This window comes from Coccinella septempunctata, chromosome 3 (genome assembly GCF_907165205.1).
Source record: "Coccinella septempunctata chromosome 3, icCocSept1.1, whole genome shotgun sequence".
Classification (NCBI taxonomy): Eukaryota; Metazoa; Arthropoda; class Insecta; order Coleoptera; family Coccinellidae; genus Coccinella; species Coccinella septempunctata.
The window spans coordinates 4,314,239-4,336,604 of NC_058191.1; the positions used below are offsets into that span (position 1 = coordinate 4,314,239).

Sequence of the window (22,366 nt, forward strand, 5' to 3'; positions counted from 1 at the left end):
GAAATTTAACGTTAAGAAATTCGTTCCAGTAATCTGTGACTCAGAATGTTCTATGAAATTGCCTTTTCTATGCTTCAAATCAACTGATATGTTTATAATAATAATAACTGGAATTTTCTCCGGAAAAGGAAATTTTTCTGTTGATAATGCTGTTATTTTGAATATCGTTAATTGTAGATAACGAATGAGGTGGTCTGTTTTTAACCTATGTATTTGTTTTTGCGAAGGCAGTTTTAAGTTAACCTATTTTTGTCGTCGTCATATCTGCGTTGAATACTGTTTAAAATTTTATATATGATAAATAAAAATATGGAACCGACCTCTAGAAATGAAGAGGAATATATTCAGAAAGAAAATGTAGATATAGAAAATCCCACTTACTATGGAGTATACATTCCTAGCGACTTGCAAACAACTAATCCTAATTCTGATCCAAATGTTTTTAATGATAAAAGTATGGTACTCCAAGTTTTGAAGCAGCATAAAAAGGCTAGATTCAAGGCTTTCAGCCTTTTTCATGAAGCAGCTGATTTTTCTCTCAATGGAGTTGACAATTCTAATATTTCAATAGTTGATTCTTCAATAGATAAAAAGTTTCCAATAGAATCAGCGCAGTTGATAGGTGAAAAACAGAGTCCTTTCAAAGGTCCAAAACCGCAAGATTTAATTATACTAAGAAAGGCTATTGAAAAAGGAGACTATGATAGAGTTTATTATATTATATGGAAAAATCCTAGATATCTTATTAGTAATGGAGATACACCTTCTATTTTGCAGGTGGGTAAGGATACTATAGTATACTATTCAACAAGCATATTATGATGGCTGTTATTCCCACAGATGACGTTTAGTTCAACGTTTACCAAATGAGACAAAGTCACATATGGTAGATCATCCAAGCGAATGATAGCAATAATATGCAATTAGAATACCGTAAACTATCCACATTTGTGAAAAATATTTGTATTCAGTTCAATATATCAATGCTTACTACAGCAACTTTTGACATTCGAGTATTGCTATATAGCAATATCACTATGTTCAGACCCTCTGTTTGTGGTTTGAACATGAAGATTGATAGACTAGCGAATAATGGCTCATTAATCATAAGTGATTAATGAATATCATAATGCTCAAAGAAACTAATAGATTGATTGATCGTGGGTGAACATTATTATGGGTGCATGTTCATGTGAATCTTATAATATGATATAAGGCACATTTTGAATTTTTCACTATGATAATTTATAAGTTTATTATGATATTCTACATACTGAACTTATTTATTTGCAGGAGGGTTCTAGATACAATGCTCTTCATATTGCAGCTAAAGCCAAAAGCAGTAAAATAGCCGAACTCTTATTGAGTACCGTTTCAAATGTTGAGTTTGTGAAATTATTGTATGGAGATGACAATGAAAACAACGCAAAAGACAGGGCCAAAGTATTTGCAGATTTATATTTAAACACTCCTGATAAAGCCCTAAATGAAACACCCCTGCATTTTGCTGTTAAATTTGGAGCAGTTGATGTTGTCGAGGTGTTGGTTTCATACCCTCAATGTGATAAGACTGTGAAAAATAAATATGGTCAAACACCCGCAAAGGTGATAACTTAGAAATTTGAAGAGTGCAAGTGAATATAGGTTATTGACTTTCAGATCATCTGTGATAGAGTGGATACTCCAAATAAAAAGCTCAGAGAAAAAATTGAACATCTTCTTGAAGAAACCTATTATGTCCCAGTGTTGAGAGCTGAAGATAACAGTTTACCACCTAAAATAGGAGATCCATTTTCACCAGTAAATCCACCAGTATGTACTCTTCATATAATAAAACTAAAATGTAGAACTTGCCAAATTTAAAACTATATTTTTAAGATATTTCATCACCATGAAATCTTTCATTTCCTATTAAATGGTCTCATTTGATCAATTTCTCTTTCTTAGTTCGAGTAGTTTTCAATATTTATAAATCACTCGTGATTAATGGACCCTTATTCACTGATTCTCTATCAAACATTCATTAATCACTTGTGTTTTATGAGTGATTATTCACTGGTCAAAATTCAATGTCATACCACAGACAGAGGCTCTGAAGGTATAGATATTGCTAGTCATGGTGTTTTTCGAGCGTGAGGCTTTCTTTTTCTCCAAGATTATAGCTCTATAATCTTTGGTTATAACCTTGTAAATTTAAAATGAAAATGGCAGATATCGAGGAAGACATTCTGAAAATAGTTGGGGATGAAAACCTTGGTGTATCACGAGGTAGAGAGTGGAGATGGTGGAAGAATAGAGACATGGAATAAAATGTGCTGCTAAAATTATTTGTGAACTTTGACCTTATACCCCCATATACAGGGTGATTCATAACTATTGGGACATAGGCTAAGGGCAGATTGTTTGGACTGAACTATGGCGATAGGACCAAATATACCTCGATAAAATATTGCTGTGGAAAAAGATAGAGGGCGTTTAAGTTGAATTTTTTATAAGGGGACAGAATAATATTTTCTTCGAAGCTCAAAGGTCCTTTATCAAAAGAATTAGAAAAGGCATAGAAGTCGGAAGAGTAGAACATTTAATTTAAGTTTATTCTTTTTATGTTACATTGTTTTTAATTATGCTTTATCGTCGAAATAAATAAATAAAATAAATAAATCGTTACTTTAGATCCCCTTCCGATGCTCTGAACTGTTCAATTGTGTTTTTTTTTTAAAACGGATGAAAAAATATACAGTGAAATTATTAGCAAAAAACGAAAAAAAAATTCAACTTTAACGCTATCCTATCGCCATATTTTGGTCCAAACAATCTGCCCTTAGCCTATGTCCCAATAGTTATGAATCACCCTGTATATACAGGGTGTCCCAAAACTAGTGAATCAAACGTCACACCACGATAGAGTAGATCAAATACTATCGAATGACACAAACATTAGTTCAGCGAAAATGTACCGTTTCTGAAAAAGCCTAACCCAAATTTGCCAATTTTCGAACTATTTTTTCAATCACATGGCCAATTTGTGATTAAGAATAGCGTTTTTCTCCCATATCATCACCCCTATAGAGGAGATTTATTCTGAGTAATAAAAATCATGTAGAAAAAACAATTGTTTTAATTTACATTTACTTAGGTTATGTATTAGCTACTTAAAATAATTTCAATTGGGGGAGATAAAACAATTATCTTAGTTCAATATAATTTAAAATCGATATCCTTTTTCACAAACTGGCCTTGTGATTAAGAATAATAGTTCGAAAATCGGCAACTTTGGGTATTTTAATAAAATTCTGATTATTTTGGAAACGGTACATTTTCGTTGAACTAATGTTGCTGTCATTCGAAAATACTTGGTCTACTCTATCATGGTGTGACGTTTGATTCACTAGTTTTGGAACAGCCTGTATACAATATGGGGGTATATAGTCAATGTATACAAAATAAGATTGCAACGCTAAGGTGAGCAGTTATGGAACTGTACGATGACTGAGGTTGTTATTGTTTTCATAAGCTTAAAAGCTAATTGTATTTTGAGTGTTGGGTTTGGATGCGTGTTTTGTTGTTTAAATAGACTCGAAGAGAATATAAGGACTTGTTTCTTATTGAATTTAATCATTCATTCACTGCTGAATATAGTTACTGAGAATAAACTCTGTATGGCGAATTCACAGAGGGAGCTCGGAAACCAAGAGGCCAGTATAAGCGGTTTAAGTATATACTACATCAATCCCTAAAATCAGTTAATGCCAATCATAACTGGGAACCATTAGCGTTAGACAGGTCACAGTGGAGGTTTATGGTGCACAGTTATAATGGAGACTCGAGAAGAATACAGCGGCGGCCAGATCTAGTTGGTGACTATCCATGCCCGGAGTGTGGAAGGATCTGTAGGTCACGGTTGGGTCTCTTCAGTCACAGGAGGGCGCACAGTCGCAATTAGCCCTAATAAATTATTAATTTGATCGCACCGATAGTCTGGTTTTTAGTCTTTTTGTAGATTTATTCTCATTCTCGGTAACGAGATTCAGCAGTGAATGAATGATTAAATTCAATAAGAAACAAGTCCTTATATTCTCTTCGAGTCTATTTAAACAACAAAACACGCATCCAAACTCAACACTCAAAATACGATTAGCTTTTAAGCTTATGAAAACAATAACAACCTCAGTCATCGTACAGTTCCATAACTGCTCACCTTAGCGTTGCAATCTTATTTTGTATACAGTGACTATATACTCCCAACTGGGGAGTATATAGTAACTGTAATTTTGTATACATTGACTATATACCCCCATATTGTATACAGGCTGTCCCAAAACTAGTGAATCAAACGTCACACCACGATAGAGTAGACCAAGTATTATCGAATTACAGCAACATTAGTTCAACGAAAATGAGCTGAGCTGCTAGCGATAAGTGCGCAGTCGTCTGCATATTGAAGTTACGTGATAAACGTTGTACGGGTTTTTGCTCTGAGGCGCTTCAGTTTAAACAGGAATTTAATCAACTCTGTATATAACCTCATCTTTTAAAAGATCTTGTATAGTAGTGTATAGCAATATATATTTGTTCAAAGCCTCTGTGTGAAGTTATGACCACAAGTGATTAATGAATGTTGGATAGAGAATCGGTGAATAAAGGTTCATTAGATACAAGTGTAAACGTTCAATCTCCAAGTGAGATGGAAAAAAAAATAATAATCTATTTTTATTACACTTTGTTCAAATCAGATATTACTCATATTTCAGATATTTTTTATATTTTGGCTGAACTGAGATTAGTTTTCTGGAATTTCTGAGCCTTCATTCACTAATTGTTAAAATCTATTATGACAACTCATTGGATTTAAGTGAACATTTCACAGCAAGTTTTTATTAATCACATAGGTATTTGACACACATCCCTCCAGTCCTAGGCTGGAAATTCAAGCGTATGCAGGACCAATGAATAAAGAAGGTGCGGAGCGCTTCCGAAAAGTGTGGAAAACTCCTCCAAGATCCCTGAAATTCAACACCCCCACAAAAAATTTGAACAGTTCCATAGATAGTGTAGCCTCGTTGAAATATAAAGATCCTATGAAGGGTCTTGAAATTCTTGGAAAAACATTGGCTACGCAATATGACATCTCATGGAAAGAATACTGGCCTTTCTTAGATAGTTTTATTGACATAGCCTCAGAAGAAGGCCTAGATTTGTTCGAAAACTACTTGAAAGAACGGGTCTTGGACGTATCAACTTCTATGGTTTCAATGAATTTAGAGAATACTACACGTGAAAAGACTTCCCTCAATGTGAGCTCTATTACTGAGTTATGTAATGCATTTCAAGCGATTCAGCTGAATTCTAGCAGTAGTAGTAGCAGTGATAGTTTTCAAGATGAATTAGATTCGAAAATTTCGAAAAATTTCAGTCCTTTCTTAGGATTAGAAAGGGCGTGTCAGGTTTTTGCTACTAGATTTTCCAAAAACATTTTAAATAATGGAGAAAAGAATCTCATCAATATTCTAGATGCAGAAATAAAACAGCTAGAAATAGTTATCCTTAGTTATATGAATGACAATAGATTTTCAGAAATAGATTTCAGTAACGTTCATTGTCGATTGTCTTATTTGATCGCTCAAAAATTAAATTCGGAATTGAGCATATTTGAAAAAATTGAATCGTTGATTGAAGTTTGTTCGCAATCATTCGACTGCTTTTCTTCGGACGATGAAAGTGCCAACTTCAAAGATTCAGCGCAGGTTAAGAATGGCACCTCTATCAGAGAACAATTTTTGTGCCTTGCGCATTCCATTCTTAATCATTTAAATCAAAATTTGGAACCGTATTGTGATAATGTAACAGAACAAGACTGTGTTGAAATTTGGGGTAACTTGACTTCGTGCCCATGCGTTCTATATCCAAGGAAATCAAGAAGGAATTCCAATTTACAGAGGAGCAATTCTAGGAAATATAATTCAGGGTTTTCATCGGACACCGTTAGAGCACTCTTCAAAACAACAGAGGAAGGTGAGTGATCTATGATAATTGCCAATATACTCGATGTTCGGTGAGTGACTTATATGAAAATCCATAATTTAAATAAAAACAGATTATATGATTTTCGCAAAAATGAGTTTTCAAACCACTACACGCGTTACATGATATATCTCCTCGTTCGGTACCAAATATTTCAGTTTACCTTCACGCACCTGAAGATGCTATTGTGCGAAACACGTGTCGTGGTTTAAAAACTCATTTTAGTGGAAACTATATAATCTGTCTTTAGTTATATGACAACTGACAAGTTTAATCAACATGAGGAATCCAAATATACTCATTACAGGGATAGATACAGGGTGATTTAAGTTTCTGCGAAGAAATTTGTATCCTCCATAGCTTTTTCATAAATTCAATTTCAATTGCGTGCACTTATTTTCAGTTAAATTAAAATCATGGGTATCAGTTTGAAATTCCAGGTCCGGAATCAGAAAATAGTATAAAATTATATTTGTCAAAGATACTTTGAATCAATTGACTAAAAAATCGTTCCATCTGAAGAATTTTTCAACTCTCCAAAACTTATTGAAATAGAGACTTGACAGATCTTGCAAACATGGTTTATCTAAATCATTGGTTTGGGACGCAACCGTCTATGCATGGTGAAGCTCTAACTTGTGTATATATATTTCAACAGTAAATTATTGAATTACTTGTTTCTTAAATGTATTTTCAACAGTCTGTATCTTTCAAACCTAGCTGAATTGAAAAAAAATCGTGAAGGAAAAAAGTGTTTGTTTCGGACTCAGGAATCTTCTTCTGTTAAAATACAGGGTGTATTTGAAAGTGAGGCTTTTTTTCAACAGAAACTGGTCAGAATGAAGCGTTTCACCAAAAATCACCTATACAAAACTTTCAAAACGACAAAGTTGAATAAAAAAATTGAAAATGATTACTGAAATAGATCCTAATACAACCCTAGACCGTTTGTTAGCTGAATTATCATGAAGCAGTGGGAAAAAAAACTCATCTCCTGATTCGACCATGTGGTTTCGTTTAGGATATTGCCTCGTTCGATATTTACATGGTAATGAAAATGAAAACTTAGGATTGCCAAATTGTTCTCATTATTTTTCAGTACCTTACACGATTTTATGAAATGCGCTCATTTCCATACCAACTTACAGAAGAGACTTAGGACACAAGTGTAAAAAATAGAATAATACTTCAAAATCTCACCAATAAAATTTCTAATATAAATTATTCACGAATTTTTTCACAATGGGCATCACAATCTTGTTCGAACATTCCAACAATCGTCGTAAAAATGGGAAGAAATGGGGAAACATCATAGCACTTTTTCAACATAACTAACATAAGCACTTTCAAGAAACTGCCTCGATTTTCTACATTTTTTTTCAACCTAAATTGCACGATACCACAATTATGATTCTCTCAAAAGTTACCTGATGCATCTAATCCGATTAACTTGGTACTGAACCATTCATTGTCCAGCCATATGTTTATGTTTTGTTCCGTTTTAGCGATGCTGGAGTCACTTTCCACAGTCCCGTACTTGAAATTCAATGAAATTTTGTCGAATTTCTAGGGGTTGTATCTCAGCCATCTTGGATATTTTATAGGGACAATTTTTGGTGAAACGACTTTATTTTGATGAGTTCTATCTTCTGTCACCTACCTTTGAAAACGCCCTGTATATGTATAAGTTAAAGATTCATTCTGTGGAGGTACTACTTCAGGCTTTTTGGTAGAATGTAGTATCTGGAAAATTTACTTTTTATTTGAAGAAGAATTATTCTATTTCCTATCCACCACTCTCCAGAATATATGATAAGGACCCTAAACAGTTTAGGTACCATGGTACCAATAATTTTGAACTGAACCCTGCACGAAATGAAAAGCACACAGCAATGAATAAGCGCAAGGAATATAAGTAGATCAAGTTGGACAAATCGAATTAATCAAAACTCAAGATTTTCCAATTACAACCTGTATTTTCTATTATTTCAGTCTATTCTACAAAGTAAAAGAGGGGGGATTAACCTAAATAAACACTTTGACTAAAATGAAAACTTTCAGAGTTATCAAAGGAAAAGTTGAAATACTCGTTTATTCTGTACTTCCGGAAACCACGGACAATGGTTTCGATAAATAATGTTTTTGGGATTGTTGAGAATTCATCAAAAATTCATGAAATGTCAAAATTCAACAAAACATTTAATTTTTTTTTCTACTGGGTTCACAGAATAATGAAGCAGTCCGAAATGGCTCTTTTCCCTTATTTCAAGTTTTCTTTGATAATTCTGAAAATTTCCATTTTAGGTTATCCTCTCTCTCTTTTTCAAGTTGTGATTTGAAAATTTTGAGTTGTGACGAATTCGATTTGTCCTACTTAATGATCTTCTTGAGGACACCCCATTTGAAAACAACTTCCTAATCAGAGATGTTCTTGAAAGAGTGTCCTAGTGTCCTTCCATTTTTCCAACATGTTTCCTCATGTTTTCATGACAATCCCAATAACTCATAAACCGTTGAGTTTTTACTAAAGTTATGACATACTACTACAAACATATCAGTTATCTAAGTGCCGGTAATATATACAGTTAAAATTCCAGTCGAGTTAAACTTGTCAAAATTGTATGGAATTGTCAACTTGGCTTGAACTTGGACCATTTCATGGGATTTCCATTCCCATGCTGGTCTGGTTCGCCAGTGAGTAGGTCTTGAAATAGTTGTACGTTCCTATATTTCAGAGATGGATTATCCAGACCAAGAACTTCTGAACGAATCATTTTTCACACCAGATACGAGTCCCAATCATTCTGATGATGAAGACGAAGATTTCGATGACGCAAGTAGTGGAAATGATTACGACGTGTATATTGATGGGTAAGAGAATTTAATTTTTTTTTTTGCTTTCCATTTCCATGTTCCGTTTATCTGTTATAGAAAATCACCTTCTACAACCGATGGTGCTGTTTTCAACGCATTGATGTATTCCGGCTGTGTTATAGAAAGAGAAAAATATCCAAATATATATTTATGGAAACATAACGTATCCCAGTTCAGTGAAGAGCAAAGAAAAAGGTATGAATATGTATTTTCATTATTATTATTATTATGACTTTAGCCTTGCGGTTTTACACTCCTCTCCAGAGGAAAATTCACTTATCCCAGATAAGTGAGCTCAAAAAGTTTGAGCTCTGTTGGAGCCCTTTCGTGGTTTTCGGTCTCATGTTGGTGGTTAGGTCCTGGCCGCTCCTGTTGTCGATCGGGTCCTTTCTCCTGCTCTTGTCCCTGGTGGTCTCCTTCATGTTCTGCATTTCCCATGTACTTGCGTACAGTTCTCGCCGTTCCTAGCAGTACCACTTTCTGCATGACTATGGGTGGTTTCGTCCAATTCAAGTTTCTTCAGATTCTCTGCCAGTTTCTTCAGTATCAGGCCTGTTGATGAAATGACAATAGGAATGCTCTTGACATCTTTCAGCTTCCATTGTCTACTGGTTTGTTCCTCGAGGTCTCTATTTAGAAATTTTTTCGACCTATCTAGTAGGTTGTTGTTATTCGGAATCGCCACATCGATGAATACTGCTCTATTCTCATATTTTTTCAGTAATACGAGGTCAGGTCTATTGTGAGTTATTTTCCGGTCTGTGAGAACCGTGCGTTCCCAGTAGAGCTTGTGATGCTCATTTTCCAATACAGAATCTGGATGGTAAATGTGATAAGAAACCTTTTGTGACCTTAGAAGTTGGTTTTTTTATAGCCAATTCTTGGTGTAAAATCTTAGCAAATATTATTACCATCATATTATCCTAATTCTTCGTTTGTAAAGGTTTATTGTATTTTTCTGCAACCGTCCCGAAAAATGACTTTCGGTATGTTTTATAAAATTTATAGCCTAAAACAGTACTGTATATAACAGTCTTTGTCTTTGACTCGTACAAATATTTTAACAGTAGATTCTTGAGGTCAAAAAAAAAACACTCTTTTCCTATACCATTTTTTCCGATATGGCCCTGATAAAAGATATAGCCTTTTTAAGTTTTCATAATGAGCTGTGGCACCCATATGCAGGGGGTTTTCAAAGGTGAGGCTTTTTTACGACAAAAGAAACAACCCATCAAAATAAGTTGTTCAACCAAAAATTGTCTATATAAAATATCCAAGATGGTTGAGATAAAACCACTAGAAGTTCGACCTAATTTCATTGAATTTCAAGTACGGGACTATGGAAGGTGACTCCGGCATCGCAAAAACGTAACAAAACATAAACATATGGCTGGACAATGAATGGTTCAGTACCAAGTTTATCGGATTAGATGCATCAGGTCACTTTTGAGAGAATCATAATTGTTGTATCGTGCTATTTGGGGCAAAAAAAATGTAGAAAATCGAGGCAGTTTCTTGGAAGTGCTTATGTTAGTTATGTTGAAAAAGTGCTATGATGTTTCCCCATTTCATACCATTTTTACGACGATGGTAGGAATGTTCTAACAAGAAGATTGTGATGCCCATTGTGAAAAAATTCGTGAAAAATTTAGACGAATTTTATTGGTGAGATTTTGAAGTATTGTTCTATTTTGTACACTTGTGTCCTGAGTCTTTTCTGTCAGTTGATATCGAAATGATCCATTTGATAAAATCGTGTAAGTTACTGAAAAATAATGAGAACAATTTGGCAATCCTAAGTTTCCATTTTCATTACCACGTAAATATCGTACGAGCCAATATCCTAAACGAAACCCCATGGTCGAATCAGGAGATAAGCTTTTTCCCACTGCTTTGCGATAATTCAGCTAACAAACGGTCTATAGGGTCGTATAAGGATATATTTCAGTAATCATTTTCAATTTCTCTGTCATTTTGAAAGTTTTGTATAGGTGATTTTTGATGAAACTCTTCATTTTGACCAGTTCTACCTTCTGTTGAATAAAAAGCCTCACCTTCAAATACACCCTATATACAGCGTGTTCCAAAACTAGTGAATCAAACGTCACACCACGATAGAGTAGATCAAATACTATCGAATGACACCAACATTAGTTGAGCGAAAATGTACCGTTTCTGAAAAAACCTAAAAAGTTGCCGATTTTCGAACAATTTTTTCAATCACAAGGCCAATTTGTGATTAAGGACAGTGTTTTTTCCCATATTATCACCCCTATAGAGGGAGTTTATTCTGAGTAATAAAAATCATATAGAAAAAACAATTGTTTTAATTTACATTTACTTAGGTTATCGATTAACTACTTAAAATAATTTCAATTAGGGGGTATAAAACAATTATCTTAGTTCAATATAATTTAAAATCGATATCCTTCTTTCACAAACTGGCCCTGTGATTGAGAAAAATAGTTCGAAAATCGGCAACTTCAGGTATTTTAATAAAATTCTGATTATTTTGGAAACGGTACATTTTCGTTGAACTAATGTTGGTGTCATTCGATAATATTAGGTCTACTCTTTCGTGGTGTGTCGTTTGATTCACTAGTTTTGGGACACCCTGTATAATCGATCGTCCTTCTACCATTTTGAATGGTGTAGGATATCAAATAAAGTGCCACCCCCGGAAAAACAAAATTACCTTCAGAATAATTAGCGCAATCTGTGACACTACACATCTTTGGATCCATTAAACAAAGTTGTATTCAGCTTAAGTACCCAATTTGTCAAATTTCGCAGATATGTACTTTTTGATTTTTTAATTACTCGAAAACGGCGCATTATAGGTACAAGAAAATATGAAGAATACTTTTATTTTACAAAACTTTCAAATATTCATTTGATAGCGCCCTACTCAGTTTCAAGAGTTGGGTTCTAGGAATTTTTGGTATTTTTATGGTACGTAATGGTCACAATGAGAAAACTGGAAGACGTGGGTGGTGTCTTGTGTTCGAGAAAAATTCATCGAATGAATGAAAAACTATATTCCGAAATTCATTTAAATATATCTTTTAAACCGAGTCGATTCGGAAGTTTTTTTGACTTCAAGAATCTACTGTTAAAATGTTTGTACGGGTCAAAGATTCACCCTGTATATATTCAAAACTCAATAGTAGGTAGTGATCATTTGAAGATTAATAAAAAAAATTCAGTTGGTCTCATAAATGAATTTTTTTAGTTGGCGAAATAAGAGGAACATTGATTGCTTCTCTTCTTCCCCACCAAGCACAACTTCAACCCCCGTGAAATCAGTGTCAACAAGTACTCCAACAAAATCCTGGTTGAGAATAACGGGCCAAAACTCTCCTCGAAGTTTCAAGCAGTCTTCACTCTTGAATGGTTATTGATTAAGTGTTAAAATTCGTTTTTAATATGAACTGTGAGCATGTTCGTGCCTATCCCTGCCTATCATATGCTGTTGATAATTTTCTGTATATGAACATTTTTAAGACTTAGGCTTAACATTTCTGAAGTTTTTACCGAGAAATTAAATATGTATAAATCTTTGTATTTTTATTTATAAAACTGTTTATGTGGAGAAAAATAAATTAAGTATTTTCTGAGAAAATTCGTTGCCTTTCTATTTATTTGAAACTAATCATTCCTCATATATCTAAGTAATTCTTTGTTATTGAAAATAAATTGGGTAAAAGTGCAAACAAATGGGGAATTCTCCTCAATTTGGGTTATCCCAGCATAGTTTAAACTGAATAATTATGAGTTTCATTCATGAATTTTTCAAATGCACCGCGGAAACTATTCAGAATCATTCTTCGAATATGAGGTTTCAAAATAAATCGTTTCTAGTTTACGATTTGGCAACAGCGCCTATTAGAAAATAAAAAGAATAATGGCTTGTTTATAAAATAACAGCTGTTGATTTACAGCCATCATAAGACGCGTACTCACTGGCGAGCCTCAACAGCAACCGGCCATAAAAATCCCATAAAATTTTACCACCTTCCTCGTTCGTCGCAGACTTCATAGACAGCCATCTTTGTCTATCTCATCAAGATAGTGTATTTATTTATTGTCCTTCATTATCAACGCATATTTCAGTCGATGTTGCCAACATGTGCAATATAAACGAAACGCTTTAAATTCTAAAAACCCATTTTTATTTTTCATTTTTGAGTACTTTAAATAATTTTTTTTTGGGAAACGGTTGAAATGGTTATTTCAAAGATATTTCATAAAAAATATTTCACCATTTATGGGAGATGATTCCCCAACATAAGGGTCCTGTAACGTTCCTCGACAACTGAAGAATGATCACTTTGAAGACTGGACCCGGTCGAAAAGCAATATTTTGACTTTTATCAATTACAATACTGAGGGGATTTTTAAAAATGGAAGTGATCCCTCACCAAAATCAGCAGAAAATTTCGACGCAGCGATGATATTCCTGAAAGTGCAAGTGGTATATAAGTTATGTATTGAATGATTATTTATTGTTCCCAAGTGATCATCAAGTCTTCGAATCAGTTTCAGTCAATTACTTTTTGTTTATCGTTTTTTGTTCGTTTTTTGTTTCAGATAAAATTTCGGTAATAGCAGAGGAAAAAAATTATTTCAATAGAAAAGCTTTTATTCTATAAACAGATTTGACATCAATACACTACTCACGGGGAATGGGAAAAAGGTTCTTTTTCACTGAGGTACTTCCCCAAGCTCTTGTACCATACTACCTTCCAAACTAAACCAGATACAAATTCCGTTTATTGATAAAAAGTTCTGCCTTTGCAAATCCTCAAATCTTAATACTTTCCTTTGTTTCCTAGATTTATAATGAAAAATCGGAAATATATTATTTTCTAAAATAGCTTATATCTTCTTTTAGGGACAATGTCCATGGTAATCGTTCGTAAAATAAAGAAGATATGAGCAATATTCGACTATCACATTTTTCCGATTTTCCATTATAAATCTAGAACAAAAGATCCAAATTTGGATTGAACAGTGTCATTTGAGAAACGATTGAAAATTATATTATAGCATTTATTTTTATACATTGTTTGTTATTTATCATCCCAGAAAGTGGAACCAAAATTTTGACACTAGCTAATTTTCATCCAATTCTGATCTACATGTAGCCATCGATACTGATGGAGATATTTTGGTAGTAACGAGTTTCTCATTATCTAGATAAATTCTGATTTTTACTACTTCCGTAATCTTCCATAATTTCCCTAGCCAATTTTGTCCATAATACAGAAATAGCATCTGAAAATATCGGAATTAATAATATCTACTTATCTAATTTTATCAATATACAAGGTTTTCCACCGAAAACAACCCAGAGCTATAATTTGGTTAATATTTGAGATATAGATAAAATTGTAGATCTAACATAGTGTTTCGAAACAATTGAGTTCGTTTTTTTGCAGGATGGTCTTGAAAAATGACCATCTATTGAAAATTGGTTTTACGAACCGGTTTCCACAACTACAAAACGAGAGTTGAGGCCAGAAGACTTAATTTTCTTTGCAGAAATGATTCTTTCATACGAATGTTGTTTTTCTAATACGAGGATCTATTGATATCTAGTTTGCCTAGACCAGTTCCCATGCATAAAAAAATATTGCGTTACCATAGCAACGAACAATAACTCATTAGAAGTGTCAGTGTGAAGTTTGAGGTCAAAAAAGTAAACCAGAGTTACGCAATAAATTGAAAGAAAGAAGATGTCCACCGAAATTGTGAAAATCGAAAAATTGGAGTATCGAGCCATAATCAAGTACCTGTATTTAAAAGGGTTAAAAGGTAAGGAGATTTACGAAGATATGCTCAATACCTTTGGTGATCAACGTCCTTCGTATGCGACCATGAAAAATTGGACTGCAAACTTCAAAAGACGTAAATTTTCCATTGAAGATGATGACCGATCGGAAAGGCCAGTATCTGTGTCAGTCCCCAAAAATATCGATGCAGTTCATAACATGATTTTATCAGAACGTCGAATTGGGCTAAACATCATATAGTTCACGTCAATTTGGACATGAGAAAAATTGCTACAAAATGGATCCCCAAATGTTTGAATGTTGACCAAAAGCGTGCAAGGGTAGGAGCATCGCGTTCGATCTGTGCTCGATTTGAAAACGATGTAGACTTCTTAAACCGAATTTTTACTATGGATGAGACTTGGCTACATTTCTACGATCCAGTAACAAAGCAACAATCGATGGAATGGCGACACTCTGGTTCTCCAAGACCTAAGAAGTTTCGTGTCCGAAAATCTGCTGGAAAAGTTCTTGCTTCAGTTTTTTGGGATTGCCATGGACTAATCATGATTGATTTTTTGGATAAGGGTAGAACAATAACGGGAGATTACTATTCGACATTACTGCCTACTCTACAGGAAAAAATTAAAGAGAAAAGACGCGGAAAGCTGTTCAAAAGTGTTCTGTTTTTGCAGGACAACGCCCCTGCACACAAATCTCATGTTGCCATGCAAAAAATCAAGATTTAGGGTTTGAATTACCCTCCTTATTCACCAGATTTGGCTCCATATGACTATCACCTCTTTCCTCAACTGAAAAAAAGTTTAAAAGGTCGTGTCGTAAATTTTCTTCCAACGAGGAGTTAATAAAAGCTGTGAAGGTCTGGTTTGCAGAGCAAGAAGAAAATTTTTTTTGAAAGGTCTATGGACGTTGCAGGTTCGCTGTAATGAATGTATCCAATTTAGAGGAGAATATGTTGAGTAGTAAAATATTTTGACATTGAAATTTTGTTTGGTTCTATAGTAGGATAAGAATTTTTCAATATATCCTCGTAATGGGCGAGTTAATCGTCATGATATGCATTACTAGAACAGAAAAGACCCAGAATGGTCTTGACATCTATGGTGTGGGAACATTGGGCGACATTTATTGGATCCCAATTTTTTTGTGGGAACCATGAACACATCTTGCATTTTCGCAAGATGAAAGAACTTTCTGTTTCATTGGATGCAGCCGCTGTTCCATTAGCATCGCAAGAAATAATGTGGTTTCAGCAAGACGGAGCATCTGTCCAAACGAGTAGAAATGTAACTAATAATAATGCTTTCTCAAATAGGTGGCTAGGAAAATTCGACCCTGTAGTAGCCTGGCCGTCGATTACTTCAGACTTTACACCACCAGGTTACTTTTTGTTTGTATATTTTTTGAGAGTTTTGTGTTCAGGACCAAACTGTCGACATAGAAGATCTCAAAAATGTGCGGTAACGTTCTGACTATCCTGGTCAACCGCGATATGAGCAAGCGTTCTGGCCGGAAAACCAATTTACAATTGACGGCCATTTTTCAACTCCATCTTGAAAAAACTCAATTGTTTCAAAAGACTTCATGAAGATCTACAATTCCACGCCCCGCTCGCTAAAGTATCTCAAAAATTGACCAAATTATATGGGCCTGGGGTGTTTTAGGTAGCGGACCCTGTATATGTGTTCGAATTGCTGCTTCTCAAGAAATGAATCAAAAATGTATTACTGAGAAAATTAATGAAGAGGCCAACATGAAAAGTTTTTGTGACACCCATATTTCATCGGCATCGTCTTCCCTAACCGCTCCAGTCCATATTGCCAGTGTTTCGAATAATGATGGGGGAGGTTTATATCTGTATGTTCTTTGAGATGTAATGATAGTATTTGTTCCCTGCAAAAGCATCCTTCACAATTACAAAGTCTTTCAATATCAGTTTATATTTACTCACTTTCACGAAATTATTGAAAATGGATTTGGCGTAAGATATCGTCAGACATAATAAACATTTGAGCTTATCAATAATGGCTGGAAAGTAATTTTGCTCTGGATTTTCCTCTTTTTGGTGATTTTCCGTTCTCTTATTGGAACAAATTTCTGAAACTCGTCTCGATAAAAAAATGTTATTGCGAAAGATTAATTGAGAACTCACCAAGTTGAAAATCGGAAGGAAATGTATAACAGCATATTTCTTTCGAAATGAGAATGAAAATTAAAACTGTACTACGTTTCGAAATTAAATGATTCATTTTAGATATTCTTAATTTTATACTGACATTTTTATAAATCGATCATTAGACACTTTGTTGACAATTTAACAGGAACAATCACAGCTCTCTTTGGCATATACTGTCCCCGATTTCAGTGAACGTTTTCATGGACAATATTCTCTGGACGATAAAGTGGCTTCTTGATTTCCAACTTCTGCCTGCTTCTGCTGTACTGATAGTATTGTATCTCCCATCACTTCGAGCTTGTCGTGAACTTCTGTAACAGCTTCTATTCTCTTCTTTATATTATCTGCTGTTTCTTGTTCGCCTGAAATATCACTTGAATGTGAATACTACTTCCCTTCTTTATGTAATCAATCAATCCATATTCAACGATATCCCTTCAGTAGATGATAATTATCATCTAATGCCTATACATGCATATTTTGCATTTTTCCTTTTCGGTAGAAAAAAGTACAAATGGAATCTGAAAAAAATATCTTGGAACATCGCTTAGATCTGTTAATTTTATTCCAAAAAGGATATGTTTTGGAATGACGGCTATAAATCTCTCTCACAGCTTAATTCATTCATTTGATTTATAAGTGAATGTAAGAGCAATTTCAACATGTGGAAATGCCGATGCAAAAGCAGATTTTAATGACTCTTTCGCATGGCCAGTCAAAAAACTTTCGGTAGGGTGGAGGGGGCGGCTTACCTCTAAACTCACAAATCTTCTTCGAAATTGTTATAAGCCTTGAAATATTGATAATAAGCCCAAATTATACTCGAAATCTAATTTGAAATGCTATTTGCAATAACTCAGGTAAGGAAAGTAGAAAACTCTGAACGCTCAGTAAGCTCAACAAATCAAGAATAAATGACCAGACAGGGGAAGCTTCTTTCACATACCACCTAGGGGGAGAGGAAAAGGAATGTCCCATATGGACCTCACCAAAGATTATAGAGTTCTCTATAATCTTTGGACCTGACTTCATCAATTCGCTTTCAACGAACTTGGCAAAATCCTTAAGGTGTTTCCTACAATTTCTGTATCTTGAATCGGAATTGAAATAATAATAATTAAAATAAAAACAGGAAAAAAAGACCGCGGACTCATTATAAAATAAAGATGTATTTTAAACAACAATCAAACTTCATTGCAATATATTGAAAATATTATTCCTTCTAGTATACAACTGCGCAGTAAGATGTATTATGTCGGTTTTTCATATAAGTAATTTAACGATAAATATTTTTAATTATATGATCTTTCCAAGCCTAACATAAAAGATTTTTTATTCTAGCATCTGAAAAAAATCCCAAACAATTATGAGTTTCGAATTATTACTTGAACTTTTCAAATTCTTTTGATTAATATACTTCAATAATTTACATTTAGGCATTCTAATAGAATTTTAACCCATCATATTTTTAATTAAAAATTAATAAATCGTTAAAAAAATTGTACGGAATAGTTGAGAGGTTAGGGTCACATTTATTAGTTTCAAGTGCATATTTTAAGTATTGGATATCGATATTTCTGAGTTATTTCGAATTTATGAATTTTGGACACAACTCTGCCAATGTAATTTTTATCTACTAATTCTTGTTTGAATTGGGCCATAATGAATCAAACTCTAGCAATCTCTCAGTAGCCATTTCTTTCTTTCACGAATATTTCAAACAATCAAAACCTGCCAAGTTTCAGCTTAAAGTATATCAAGAAGTGAATAGACTGCTGAATTCGAACCTAAATGACTGAAAAGAAAATATCTAGACAAAAAAGTTAAACATAACATGTCCCATGTTCTACTTCTTCTAAAAATTAAACAAAATGTCAAGAATTATTGAACTTGGCAAGATACTCACTTTCATATGTATACAGCCTTTTCAAGTTGATTCCCATAAGTTCAATTTGCACTTCTGCCAATTCTCTCCATAGTTCGACGCTAACGGCGGTATAACAACTTGGTCTCACCTCTCTCAACAAAGTACTGGGTGCTTCTAAAGTCTCGGACCTTCTTTTCTGAACATTATACTGGGATTCTAGATCGTTCTCGTAAAATGCTAAAAATCTGTATAATTCACTCAGATCCAACACTGCGTTCACGTACTGAAGCGGATAATCCCTCAACGTATAAAAAGTACGTATCTGTTTCAACCAGTTCTGGGTATGAATGAAGAGTGCTCTGGCTTCTTGAGTGTTTGTTATGAAATTTGACGGTACATTTGGCACTGTCACTTGCAATCCACGGAACTTGTGCTGGTCTAGTACTTGGAACTGGGATTTCTCTTCGGTTTTCGTGGTGTCGTTTTCTGGAAGGGGTAGTTTGGGTGAATATACCTTCTACCGCACTCGGCGCATTTCAAGTTTTATAGTTATTTTAGGTTACTGAAAGAAAAAGGAACGGCAAGAAAAAGTTTGTCTTCATGGCATATGCAATAATTAGAAGCTCTTGAATAAGTATCATTTTCATGTTCATGCTCTTTCTGTATTCCTTCTTTTTTCTTTCTATTTTTTTCCTTTATTACTTTTCTACCTTACTAATTCCGGCAAGCCGATTTTTCAAGCTTCACACATTCGAAGATCCTAGAAGAATTCGTGCGACTGGTTCTGCAGATATGGAGCTAAAGAATAACTGTAGCGCCTGTAGCGGTTCCCTTTGGAATTTTCACCCACCCCTAATAAAAACTGCACTCCAGAACCCCAACCTAACTAGTCCATGCGGTACCATGGATTGTTTTTCATTATGGTGCAGTTAGCCCTTTTTTATGTCTTAGTGGATTGAAAGTCTAGCAAGGTAACTGATTTTTTCTTTCTTACCATTATCATATATTTTCTCCAACAGCTTTTTTTTGCTGGCACTGAACAAATGAAGTCCATAGTGAATCCACGCCTTACTGAGGTTAGCTTTAGCTTGTGGCAGTTCAGGTGTCGACTTGGGATCGCCCATTTTTTCAGATAGCAGAGCACCAACTGAAGCTAAATAATATCTAAGAACAATTTGTTTCAAATTATTGAAATAGATGGAATAACTCCTACAATTATTCAAAGGACTGAGAGTATGATAACCAATTACAGATCTAATCGAAACTCTTATGACAAAAGACGAAACTAATATGAATAAAATTAAAGGTAAAATGAACTAATGAAAAATTCAGACGTATGACACCCGCCGTTATATATCCCAAAATGTAAATCGAACTGGCTAACCATCATTACTGATATTGTCGAAAGAAAGACTATCTCATCGAGGAAGAGTAGGTGCTGACCAGAAGTAAACGACCAGACGCGATTATAGGGTGTTGGCAGGAGTATTTTGGCATTTTTGTTCAATATTTTGAAATAATTATTTTTTTGCAAATCATTGATTCCTCGCCTCAATAAATCATTTAAAATTTTGCTTCTGGTCCAAGATTTACAACTATCAATATTTACAACGTGTTACCGCTGATTGTTACCTAGCATAGATCCAATTGTTGGCCGTAAGGTAGATGATTACCAAACGGCAACATTTAGAAGTCCAATGTAAGACACTCAAATCTTCGATTTCCAGCTGCTTCTGCAGGTACAAATGTTCCATGAAGGCGTGGAGATCATGAAAACCCAGCTTTCCGTAAATCCAACCAAGCATTTGAACGTTGTTGAGCATGAGCTTGTTGAATTTCAGTCTACACAATGAAGCTTCTGGTTCTTCCGCCTTGAACAAATCTTCTGTGCTGTAACATTTTCAGTGGAATCAAATCAGTGAAATTCAAAACAGTCTGTCTCCAATTTTCAACGGTCAAAACGGAAATTTACAGTTGTTCAATTATTCTCAATTAGTTTTTCAGTTATTGTCAATTAAAATACGTTCAAACGAGAAAAACAGGCTTAGCAACAAATATATGACATGGCTTTTTATGCCACCATCTACAAATGAAAAAAGAATATGATAAAACAACTTAAAATATCTCAGTTTCTCATAAGAAACAAATGTATGACAGATATTCTAAATAACTTAACAAAAGCTAAAAATACAGGGGAATCTACGCGTAATCCCTATGACTTGAGCAAAGAAATGGGGTTCTATGTAAAAAATCACAAATCAACAAATTCAAATATGAAATCAAGAAAAAAAAACTCCAAATGATAAAGTATAGATAATATCCTAAATAAGAATCAGAATTCATTGTTAAACTTTGAAAACCTGACTACAGAATATGAAAAAACAACAAAACGCAACACTAAAAAGTAGAAAATAAAATATTATGAAAAATTTTTTAGACCACGCTCTTGGCTGAATGCATTAAAAAGCAGAAAATCTTTTTTCCTGGTTATTCAAAAGTGAAGGTAATGGAGTTGAAACTATACAGTCTTCATTTTCGGATAACCAGGAAATAAATTATTTTCTGCATTAGTGCATTTAAATTCAGGCAAGGTTTCAAAATTTTTTTTAATGTTGTCACGTTTTTCATGTCTGCACACCTGAGATGAAATTCTATTCTCAAAGATTTTGTTACTTCTTCATATTCTGTTTGGTGTCGAAGCTCTCTGCAAAAAATTTACCCAAAAATAAGAATAATAATTGTGCAACTTACCTGTAAACAACTACATTCGGGCTATACTCTTTATATAAGATATTTTCTAACAAATTTCTTGCTTCCTCAAGTCTGCCATTTTTCGACAGAAGGTAGGATAAGTGATTAACTATTCGCAAATACAGAAATATTATGAAATCGTGATCAGCAAAGTCTTCAATGAGCTTCAGCGTATCTTGCAACATCAAAAGGGCATCAGAACTAGATTCCCGTGTAAGCCTTATTTTTGCTTTTTCATACAATAATGAAGCTTTCATTGACAGAAATTTCACGTTTTCTGGAGAAGAATTCACAGATGAAACGAGGTATCCCTCTATTTTCTCGAATAATTGTTCGAAATAACCATCAACTATACTCCCATTTCCACCTTCAGTTTCTTTATCTTGGTCGCTTTCATGGATCTGTTTATCCTTATGAAGGTATACGCTCAAATTTTCGAATATAGCTCTCAGCTCTTTGAATGCAGTTTCATCCGGTGAATCAGAAGCCATTATTTATCGTATAGAATATGAATGAAAATTTTCGACAAGAACTTCAAAATTTTGGAATTTTTAAACGTCAGAAAGCTGGATGTCGTTTTCGTCGCTCACATGGATTTCGATTCAATCAATACTTTATCTATGATTATCACCACCTCAAATTGCCCTCCACATGTAGTTGAATTTGACTTGTCCAGTTACAGATTAGTGTCGGTGGATTATATGGGAGGTGGCATAACACTGCGACCTTAATGTATTATTGTGCCCCTCATGAGAGCTGTTTTCGCTGATAAGGGGATACAGCTTCGAAAGTTCCAGAGTTTACATCATTATCTGACATGGCTTCAAGTTAAGGAGTGTGTTTCAAAATCACCACCTCAATCGGAAGACCAAGACAGCTGTT

General features: G+C 34.2%; 2 protein-coding genes across 4 annotated transcripts; one reads left to right on the plus strand and one right to left on the minus strand.

Annotated features, from left to right (window-relative positions):
• Positions 1-58: 58 nt before the first annotated feature.
• On the plus strand, positions 59-12,517 carry LOC123308990 (ankyrin repeat and LEM domain-containing protein 2 homolog). 2 transcript variants are annotated; one of them, XM_044891825.1, is made up of 7 exons: positions 62-777; positions 1,294-1,605; positions 1,660-1,812; positions 4,890-6,012; positions 8,757-8,892; positions 8,953-9,090; positions 12,128-12,517. In XM_044891825.1, exons 1-7 carry the CDS (start codon positions 295-297, stop codon positions 12,294-12,296), a joined length of 2,514 nt encoding a protein of 837 aa, XP_044747760.1. In that variant the 5' UTR covers positions 62-294; the 3' UTR covers positions 12,297-12,517. The 2 variants fall into 2 exon arrangements, with proteins under 2 accessions (XP_044747761.1, XP_044747760.1); XM_044891826.1 differs by lacking the exons at positions 8,757-8,892; positions 8,953-9,090 and having other exon boundaries at positions 59-777.
• Positions 12,518-13,921: 1,404 nt separating this feature from the next.
• LOC123309433 (KIF-binding protein-like) lies at positions 13,922-22,056 on the minus strand. 2 transcript variants are annotated; one of them, XM_044892556.1, is made up of 8 exons: positions 21,485-22,056; positions 20,366-20,623; positions 19,728-19,897; positions 18,773-19,219; positions 16,843-17,228; positions 16,642-16,787; positions 16,419-16,583; positions 13,922-14,172 (listed from the first exon to the last, which is right to left on the minus strand). In XM_044892556.1, exons 1-5 carry the CDS (start codon positions 21,973-21,975, stop codon positions 17,065-17,067), a joined length of 1,530 nt encoding a protein of 509 aa, XP_044748491.1. In that variant the 5' UTR covers positions 21,976-22,056; the 3' UTR covers positions 13,922-14,172; positions 16,419-16,583; positions 16,642-16,787; positions 16,843-17,064. The 2 variants fall into 2 exon arrangements, with proteins under 2 accessions (XP_044748491.1, XP_044748492.1); XM_044892557.1 differs by having other exon boundaries at positions 16,419-16,596.
• Positions 22,057-22,366: the final 310 nt, after the last annotated feature.

Coding starts and splice junctions, on each gene's coding strand:
- LOC123309433 (XM_044892556.1), bottom strand. CDS start 21,975: ATGGCTTCTGATTCACCGGATGAAACTGCATTCAAAGAGCTGAGAGCT. Junction 19,220..19,727: donor GGAGAAAATATATGATAATG/GTAAGAAAGAAA, acceptor TACCCCTTCCAG/AAAACGACACCACGAAAACC. Junction 17,229..18,772: donor AAGGCTGTATACATATGAAA/GTGAGTATCTTG, acceptor GTGATATTTCAG/GCGAACAAGAAACAGCAGAT.
- LOC123308990 (XM_044891825.1), top strand. CDS start 295: ATGATAAATAAAAATATGGAACCGACCTCTAGAAATGAAGAGGAATAT. Junction 778..1,293: donor ATACACCTTCTATTTTGCAG/GTGGGTAAGGAT, acceptor ATTTATTTGCAG/GAGGGTTCTAGATACAATGC. Junction 6,013..8,756: donor CTTCAAAACAACAGAGGAAG/GTGAGTGATCTA, acceptor CCTATATTTCAG/AGATGGATTATCCAGACCAA.